Source organism: Sardina pilchardus, chromosome 18 (assembly GCF_963854185.1).
Source record: "Sardina pilchardus chromosome 18, fSarPil1.1, whole genome shotgun sequence".
Classification (NCBI taxonomy): Eukaryota; Metazoa; Chordata; class Actinopteri; order Clupeiformes; family Clupeidae; genus Sardina; species Sardina pilchardus.
In genome coordinates, this window is record NC_085011.1 from 25,450,791 (window position 1) to 25,460,218 (window position 9,428).

Genomic DNA, 9,428 nt, shown 5'->3' on the forward strand with positions numbered 1-9,428 from the left:
TGTGTGTGTGTGTGTGTGGTGACCGCTCCGACTCCAGACGGGCCTTCTTTCTGCAGAGTGGTTCAGTCAAGTAGACGCCGTATTTACAGAACACTTACCAGCACCCTCAACCCAGAACAAACACATTCTCTCTCTCCATCTCTCTCTCTGCCTCCATCCCTCTTTCACTCCATCTCTCCCTTCCTCTTCCTCTCTCTCTCTCTCTCTCTCTCTCTCACTCCATCTCTCAGACAAAGGGATGGATGGAAGGATGTTAGCTGGAGTTCTAGTCCTGATTGAGTCTCTTTTATGGTTTGTTCCGGTCTTTTCCGTCCTTCTCCCCCAAAGGAACTGTCGCTGTTTGCCCACAGGGCCACATTCCCCGTGCCTGAGTCATGTTAGCGTGACACATTGAGAATGTCTTGGAGCTCAGACGAGATGGTTTTTACCCCCGGAGGGGGCATTACGCTTTCTTGGGGCACGTGACCTTTCTCTGCCCCTTCTCTGTCCCTACCCTAGCTAAAGGTATCAGCTCTCTGCAGCCACAGGCTTCTCAGCTCTCTTTAGCTTTCGGCCTTCAGAAGTCGAACTGAATTAAAATGATGCTTTATTGATATGCTCGTATCAACTAATGGATGTCAAAGGCACACATTTAACACTTCATAGAGTGAATGTAATTGATGGTATTAATGGAAAAAGAAAAATGAGGACTCTCTCTCTCTCTCACACACACACACACGTACTTATATACACTTGTATATTGTACAATTCACACACCTAACCACGTTTGTGATCAGCAGAGATTCTGCATTAATGGAATCCTAGTGTGTTGTTTTTGTGTGTGTGTGTGTGTGTGGAGAAGGGAGGGGAGCTGTGTGGGGCTGCATCCTGTGGGCTTCCTGTGGTGTGTGTGATGGTTATGGGTGGGGGTGACCCCGGGCCGTTCCAGAGAAAGTCCTCTCTGCCGTGACCTCTGACCTCTCCCCACCACTCCCTGAGCCGCGTGTCACTGAACCTCCGGTGGCGCCGAGAGAGAGAGAGAGATAAAAAAGAGGAGAGGGAGGGAGGAGTGCAACAGAAGTGCAAAGAAAGAGTGAGTGATCAGAGTGATGGATCAGGAGGAGATACAGTGATGGAGAGATATGCATGTATAGAGAGAGAGAGAGAGAGAGAGATAGAAAGTGTTGGAGGATGAAAAGAAGAGAATGAGATGGAGGAAGAGAGGAGCTTCAGGAACAAGTGTGAAAAGTTTGAGGGAGGAGAGAAGAGAGAGAAGATGAGCCAGGGTGAACGGGCAGAGATGGGGGGTTGTAGTGTGTGTTTATACTGTAGAGCAGGCTGGGATGGGGGGGGGGGGGGGGGGGGGGTTGTAGTGTGTGTTTATAGAGCAGGCGGATGTTTGGACGGACGGCAGAGAGAGCGTGAGGGCAGGGGACTGTGCCGACGGCTCTGCTCAGTGTTAGCCGCCACTTAATTAGCCTCCCAAAGCCCTCTCACACATCTGTTTATCAGCACCAGTTTAAGCTCACACTTCTCCACACACACACACACACACACACACTCACACCCTCTCTTTTCTGTCTTCTTCTCTCTGTGTATAGGAGTGTCTCCTTCTGTCTCTTTCACACACACACACACACGCACACACACACTCATTCACACTCTTTTTCTCTATCACTCTCTCCTACTCTCTCGCTTCATATCTCTTCATCGTACTCAGTCACTCTCTGCTCCTTGATCTCAGGTGTTAAGGTCATCCTTGTTCAGGTCGTCACACATAATGGACAGACCCTGAAAGAGTCTGAACAGGATGACAGAAAGTCATCACCTTGCCCTCCTGTGTGTGTGTGTGTGTGTGTGTGTGTGTGTGTGTGTGTGTCTGTCTCCTCCTCGCCCTTGTGTGTGTGTGTGTGTGTGTGTGTGTGTGTGTGTGTGTGTGTGTGTGTGTGTGTGTGTGTGTGTGTGTGTGTGTGTGTGTGTGCGCGTATCTCTCCTCCATGCCCTCCTGTGTGTGTGTGTGTGTGTGTGTGTGTGTGTGTGTGTGTCTTGTCTGAGGTGTGTATGGTGGGTAGGCCTTTTGGCGCGTCTCTCAGATATTGCTGAGCTGGCTATATATCCAGCAGCTGTATTAATCCAGCAGTGTGTGTGTGTGTGTGTGTGTGTGTGTGGACCGACGGACTTACGTAACCTGTTTACCCTGGGCCCACGTTGACCCACATTCTAGAAGTTTTCCCAAACAGCAGCAGCCACAGCTGCTGATGAGCCCAAATGGAAGAGCGCTGAATATTCACCAGTGGGGGGTCTGATGAGGGGGGGGAACCTCCGAGGTGAAGGGAGGGGGTTTGGGGGAACATGTTTATGTAACACACTGCGGCAAACTCTGAAAACAAGCACTCCTTATGAGAGAGGAGGAGTACCCAGCCTTAGGGCTTTTTCCAAGTTTTTAATTTGTCTCTCTTCCAGAGAGCGAAAATGGAAATAATTCAGAAACGGTTTCATAAATATTTTAAAACCAAGAACAAAAGAACTCGGGAGATGAAAAATGAAATGACAAAATGTTGAGGACAGTTATAGACTTGACGGCTCTTCATGTCCAGATGCCAGCTCTCTGCCTCCTCTCTTCCTCTCCACTCGTCTTCTCCTCTAGCCTTTCTTTCCTCCCCCCCTCTCTCTCTCTTTCTCTCCCGTTTTTAGTGTCATTCTTTCCTCCTTCCTGTTTCACCAGTGCAGTTCGTTTTTCACTTTTCACACTCTTTACCCTCTCACCTCTTCCTCTGACCCCACACACATTCCCTCCTCTCTCTTCCTCTCTCTCCTTCCTTCTCTCTCTCTCCCTCTCCCTCTCTCCCTCTTTCTCTCCCCCCCTCCCTCCCTCTCTCTCTCTCTACCCCTCTGCTACTAGTGGTCTGGCTTTTCTCTCCTTCCCTGTTCATTGGTCCTGGTCATCACAGGGGATGGACCGGGTCAGTCCTCCACTCACACAGAGCGATTACAGGAAGTACAGTGTGTGTGTGTGTGTGTGTGTGTGTGAGAGAGAGAGAAGGTGTGATTTATTCTGTTCGTCACTTCATCTCTCTTGCTTTGTGTTCATGTCTGCACTTTCTCATTCTCACTCATCTTTTTTTAAGTCTCTTTATCTCGGTCTTGCTATGAGCGTTCTGCTGCTCTTTTTTCATCTCTGTTCTCTTGTTCCTCTCACCTGGTTTTGGTTTTGCACACTTGAGTCCTGCGGTCTCCATACGTCTTGTGTGTGGCGTGTCTGATGGGTGTTGACTGGCGGAGAGGAGGGGGGGTGGGGGGGGGGGGGTTTAGTCGTCAGGGGCTTCAGAGCTCAGGGATTGGAAATGGGCTGGCTGTGAGTGGAGCTGTATCCTCTGCATGTGTGGGGTTATGTGGAGAGAGAGACACACACACACACACACACACACACACACACACACACATATACACACAGATATCTAGAGCGCACCAAAATCTACTTCAGCTGGGCACCAGATGAGAGCAAGAGTGAAGTAAGTGTTTGTGTGTGTGTGTGTGTCTGTGTGTGTGTGTGTGTCTCAAGATGGTGTGGAATCTATTAATAACAATCATAACTCTGAAACTCACTCATTCTCCAACAATTCTCTGACTTATGTGTCGCCATGGTCCACGCAAACTTTGAATCAGTGTTTATGTTCTGCTGATTTCTGCCCGTTTACGTAAGGCTAGTGGCCCAACACACACACACACATCCTGTCTCTGCTTTGAAAAATTGGGTGTACTGTACAGTAAAAGCTTGCTTTAAGAGGTCCATGAGCTCACCAAGTTGAATCTGAGAGATGTTTGCACATTGAAGAAGCTTTTTAAAGTGCTTAAATGTGCCACTGCTTCTTCTGAAGTTCCCTCTAGTAAGAGCTACTGTCCTCAACTCAGACCAATGACAGTGCCCTCAGGTGACTCCAACACTTCTGGAGATGTTACGTAAGGGATAATGTATAGAACGCCGGTCATTATCGGAAAATAATTCCCGACAGGATGAACAGAACCCCGACGCGCAGCGGAGGGGTTTTGCTTCGTCCTGAAGGGAATTATTTTCCGATAATGACCGGCGTTCTATACATTATCCCGCTTATTATATGGCTACTTGCCAAAAAGAGAAATGAAACTTAACTCAATGTGTCTTTAGCAATGACTTGGCTACCGTTTGGTGGCTTCCGCTAACTTCTAGAAAATAAATAGTTCGCCACAGTTGACAGTTGTTAGGTGTTGCCTGGCAACATACTTGGTAACTTTCAATGAAATTCCATTGCAACCAGCGAACGGCTTTGTTGCGGATTGATATGAAAGACGTGAATTAGAAGCACAAAACCCGTTGCCATTGACAGCGGTCATTATATACTTTCACCGGTGATTATACATATTAATCACCGGTAGAACGTTGGGGAGGCCCATTCAAAGTGAATGGGAGCTCTCTCAACATTCTAGAGAGCCATATAATAAATCACAATAAATTATGAAGGATTCTGATTCAGTACATTTATTGCCATGGGATTATATTGTGCTCTTGTAAAAAAGACTTCAGGGTTGTATGTGGAGTGGTAGTAAAATACACACACACACACAAACACAAACACTAACACAAACACAAACACACACACACACACACACAGCAAGCATATGCAGACAAAATTCCAGAAGGGACAGGAAGTTTTGGTCCTCCCACTCCTGTAGCCTTTGGTCACTCTGGACATTCCTGCATCACACTGGCTTGACTCTCAGACCTCTGGGTCTAAGATTACCCACAATCCAACTGTGACCTGAAGAGCCAGTGCTGTTGCAGGAGTCCCAGGGTGGTGACGGGCAGGGTGTTGTGCCCTGGAACCCTCAGTGCTGATGGGTAGGGCGGGAGAGGATTGAGTAGGAAGGGTGGGGTGGGGGGGTCAGGGGTGAGGCTGAGGGGCGCTGAGTGATCTGACCCCGTGGTGACCTTTCCCCAAATCTCCCCTCAGGAGGCCCTCCTCTGTAGCTCCAGAGGGACATGAGGGAAAACTGGTTTGGGTTTTTCCCCTTCCTCCTTCTCCTCCTTCTCCTCCTCCTCCTCCTCCTCCTCCTCCTCCTTTCAAGAGGCCTTTGGGTTGCCTCTGGCCCTCTTTACTGAGCAGCTAATGAGACTCGCAGTTTCACTCGGGCAGGGCTTGAGCCAGCACCGTGAAGGCCCCCAGCCAGACTCCGCATGCCAGAAGAGATGGGGGCACTGAACCCCCCCCCCCCCCCCCTCCTTCTCTTGAAGGCCTTCACTGGTGTGTCTTTTCTCAGAAACTATGTGATGACCCCACCACCACCACCACCACCACCACCGCTAAAAAAATAGATAATAAAAAGGCTCAAGAACTAGGTTACCCACAGCTTATATGATCACTTTCAGATGCTGAGGTTTTGGGGGCATTTGCGTTTCTCTGACGCGCGTTCAGAAATGATTATTTACAGTTGATTTAGCCGTGTTTGCTCTGCTGCGCCAGATCTCCACTCTATTTCGGCGCGGCGCGGCTCAAGACGATGTGCGTGCTGAGCCAGTGTGTCCTGGTATGTAGGTCGGTCGGTGGGAGCAGATCTTGGCCTTCGCGGAGTGGCATACTGGACTAGCCGACTGCACTCAGACAGGCCGCTGAGGGCTGACAGCTGCCGCGCTGAGACGCGCGCTCTTAACGCGCCAAGTAATAATGCCTGACGTTAATTCTGTTTTGTTTTTCCCCCTACCTTTCTCTTTCCTCCCTTCGTATTCTTTCTTTCTATCTTGTTTCAATTCTCTCTCTCTTTCTGTCTGTGTTACTCTCTTTCTATCGCTCTCCTCCTCTCTCTCTCTCTCTCTCTCTCTCTCTCTCTCTCTTTCTCTCTCTCTCCCTCTCTTCTTTCACAGTGGACGCTCGTGCTCTGCGAGAGTTGGCTCGTGCGCTGGTGCTCTACCGGAGGACCGTCATGCCGTACGCCGCCTACACCCGCAAGTGCAAGGGCTCCGGCGACGAGGCCGAGGTGGAGCAGTACGCCCAGCTGGTGGGCCAGCCCTGCGCCGAGAGGATTCTGCTCTACCGGGCCTGAACCAGGCCCTGGACTACCCTCTCTCAGACACACACACACACACACACACCTTCCTCCTCAGTCCCCGCTTACAATAACGAGTGTCACATCTCCGCAGCCCCCCGCACACACACATACAGACACACACACACACACACACACACACACACACACCTTGTTTGACTGTGTTCACCTCCCACGATCTCCTCTCATGTTCAACACAGGCTGCTGTGTTTCTCCAAAGACTTGCTCAGTGTCCTCCTCCAGTCAGCCCATGCAGCCTTGGCTCTGACCTCCTGCATGTCCCCCCTTTGCACTCCTCCACTTCCTGAAGCACTGCGGCTCTGCAGCTGAGATCTGGTCTACACCTGGCCCTGATTTGGCCCCGGTCCGGCCCTGGTCTGGCCCAGAGCATCAGAGACTCTGATGCTGTGACTGTGTTATCTCTACTGGCCATTATCTCCATCCTACCGGTCATTATCTCCATCAGGGTCAAGTAGCCAATCTTGCCAGCCTCCCTGCATGCAACCCCCCCCCCCCACACACACACACACACACACTCAAATGACCTGCCCTGTCCTCCCTAAAGCCTTGGACCTCCTCACCACCCCACCTCCTCACCTGTCTTCACACTTTCTCATTGACCTGGGTCACCCTGGCCTCGTCTGCAAAAAAAAAAAAAAAAAAAAAAAAAACAGCACCCTCAACAGGTCCATAATGCAACTCTGTACCGTGGTCCCTATCACTGGTGTTCCTGGCAACATCATTAAAAACTCACCCGAGAGCCTGGAGTGTGTGTGTGGAGGGGCTTCGCTATGCTTGTTATCGTGAAGAGGTGCTCGGGTGTCGAGTTGACCCTCACGGTTCTAGGTTCCGCCGCAAGCCGGGTTTGTTCCACGGGCCGGTCGTGTCAGCGGTTCTCTGTTCCTGTGTCCTGACTAGTCTTACTTTTTGTATCTGTCTGTCATTTTACATGTGCATGTCTGTCTCTCTACCGCTGTTACCTGTCTGTCATTTTACAGTACATGTGCATGTCTGTTTCTCTACCGGTGTTGCTGTCTCTCAGTCTTCACCAGTCTTTCTGTCTTTCTGACGCTTCCTGTGCGTGTATGTTGGTATGTGTCTCTGTCCTCTTCTCTGTAGACGGTTCACTCATATCCTTTCACTACGGTGTAGCTGAATGCAATAACCACTCTATTAGCGTGTGCTGCTCTCGCTTAGCAATGCCAGAGACTGTCCCATCGCTCACTAAGCTTCTGCTCAATGTTATTGTTCCATTCCCCTCTTCTCCTCCTCCTCCTCCTCCTCCTCCTCTACCTCCTCCTTCTCCTGCTTCTACTCTGTCTTTCTGTGATCAGAATCCAGCCGGTTGATTCCAGCCGAACTTCAGAGCTCTGAAATGTCCTGGTATTATTCATGTCTCAGAGTGTTTCTCAGGCATATGATCCCCAGATCAGACCACACACACACACACACACACACACACATGCAGACAGACTCAAATACAGACACAAACACAGACACAGACACATGCATCTACACACATTTCAGATCAGATCCATACTGGAAGCAAGTGCCTCCAAGATGCTTCTCTGTATGTTTGTGTGTGTGTGTGTGTGTGTGTGTGTGTGTGTGTGTGTGTGTGTATGCTTGTGCGCTCGCGTGCGCAGTTCTGCGTCAGCGCCTGTCAGATGTATGAACTGCCCCCCCCCCCTTTTGGCTAGACTGACAATGGAACAGTGGATTGCCAGTGAACTATCAGCTCTGGGTCGCTCCCTCACCTGATCCAGGGTCAGACACAGGTCACTAAGGGGCTGATGGTGAAGAGTCTCTGAGAGCATTATAGCCAAACCGCCCACCCACCCTTCACCGGCACCCGGGCTCCTGTGGTCTGGAACACACTGCCTCAGCAGGCCACAGAATGAAGTATGGAGTGTGCGAGGTTGAGTTCTTCACATGTATCTGATGGCTGAGACAGCACAGGCCTCATCGATCCCATAATTAAGATCTAGAACCTCAACTCCAACCGCGGCATAGAACATAGAGCTCTGATGTCATACAGCTAGACTGGAGACCGGCACTTTTGCTTTGGTAGCATCAATAGGGAGATTATGCTGTTCATGACTAGCTAACAAACTCTGCATTACGGATCACATCATAGCTGCTTCAGCCAGTAATATTCTCAGTTTTATGATCAGTAGTATTCCTCAGCTTTCACTTATTACAGATGTACAGAGTCCGGTTGATTCACGGTCTACATGAGGTAGATGTTAAGTCCTACAAGGACTAAAACAAATGGGACTAAATGTCAGCTGGTTGTTTTTAATTCATGAAACAACACGCACTCTGTTTTGAATTTTGAATAACAACGGTCATAACATTGCGCAAACACAGAAGCTCCATGCTCCAACGACTGCCATTTAGTCCAGACACTGTCCTCCATGCTGTGGGCTGCTCCAAGTACTGTAGCTGTGCACTCTGCATTGGACCCAGTGTGGCCTTGGGACTGGACCGGGGTTGGGTCAGGGTGGAGCAGGAGCTGTACCTTTTGGGCCAGTGTTCGGTTACTCACTTACCTCTGCTGTCTCACTATGACACACACACACACACACACACACACACACACACACACACACACACACACACACACACACATACTGTACATATACAGTACATACACTCACACTCGCCCACACACACTCATGTCCAGGACTATACATATCAGAGGCCAGTCCACCCCTGCCCCTCGCCACCCCCACTCTACCAGCCTGTCAGCCCAGGAGGGAGGAGGCTGCGTCTGGAGGCAAAGTCCCCTCCAGCCCCATTGTCTGCCTGATGCAGCTGTGGAACAGCTAAATTATAACACACCCCGACAAACTGGCTTTTCTGTGGAACAATGAAACGAAACCCTGCTTTGTGCTCTGATGCTTTTATTTTTTTGTTTTCTTTTGTTTTGTTTGAGTTGGATTTGTTTTTTTCCTCCCTCTCACTCTCTCTCTCTCTCTCTCTCTCTCTCTCTGTAACACATTTATAGCTTAAGTGCATCTGTTTTAATATTATTACAATAATTATTATTTTGTTGCAAAAACCAATAATAAAAAAAATATTTAAAAATGTGAGTGTCACTCGTGATGTGTAGCCTGCAGAGTATGTGTGCGAAATGTTAACTGGAAGCAGCTCGGATCAGTGTAAATGAGGACCAGACAACGCTGTGGTGGTGTGAGTCTCTCTCTCGATCTCTCTTTTTCCTCTATGGGAGCTGAGCATGATGAACACTCAGAGCATACATGCAGTCTGTCATTCTAGCTTTTTCTCTGTCTCTCTTTTCCTCTCTCTCTCTCTCTCCCTCTCTCTCTCTCGCTCACACACACACCTCCCAGTGGCAGACTAACACC

General features: G+C 49.5%; 1 protein-coding gene across 3 annotated transcripts in view; it reads left to right on the forward strand.

The window, feature by feature from the left end:
• LOC134064325 (arginyl-tRNA--protein transferase 1) overlaps positions 1–9,084 on the forward strand; it is a 95,122-nt gene extending 86,038 nt beyond the window's left edge. For all 3 annotated transcript variants that reach the window (XM_062520236.1, XM_062520235.1, XM_062520234.1), the window contains exon 12: positions 5,876–9,084. In XM_062520236.1, coding sequence (XP_062376220.1) covers positions 5,876–6,054 — 179 coding nt within the window. In that variant the 3' untranslated portion in view covers positions 6,055–9,084. The remainder of the gene's footprint in view (positions 1–5,875) is intronic.
• Positions 9,085–9,428: the final 344 nt, after the last annotated feature.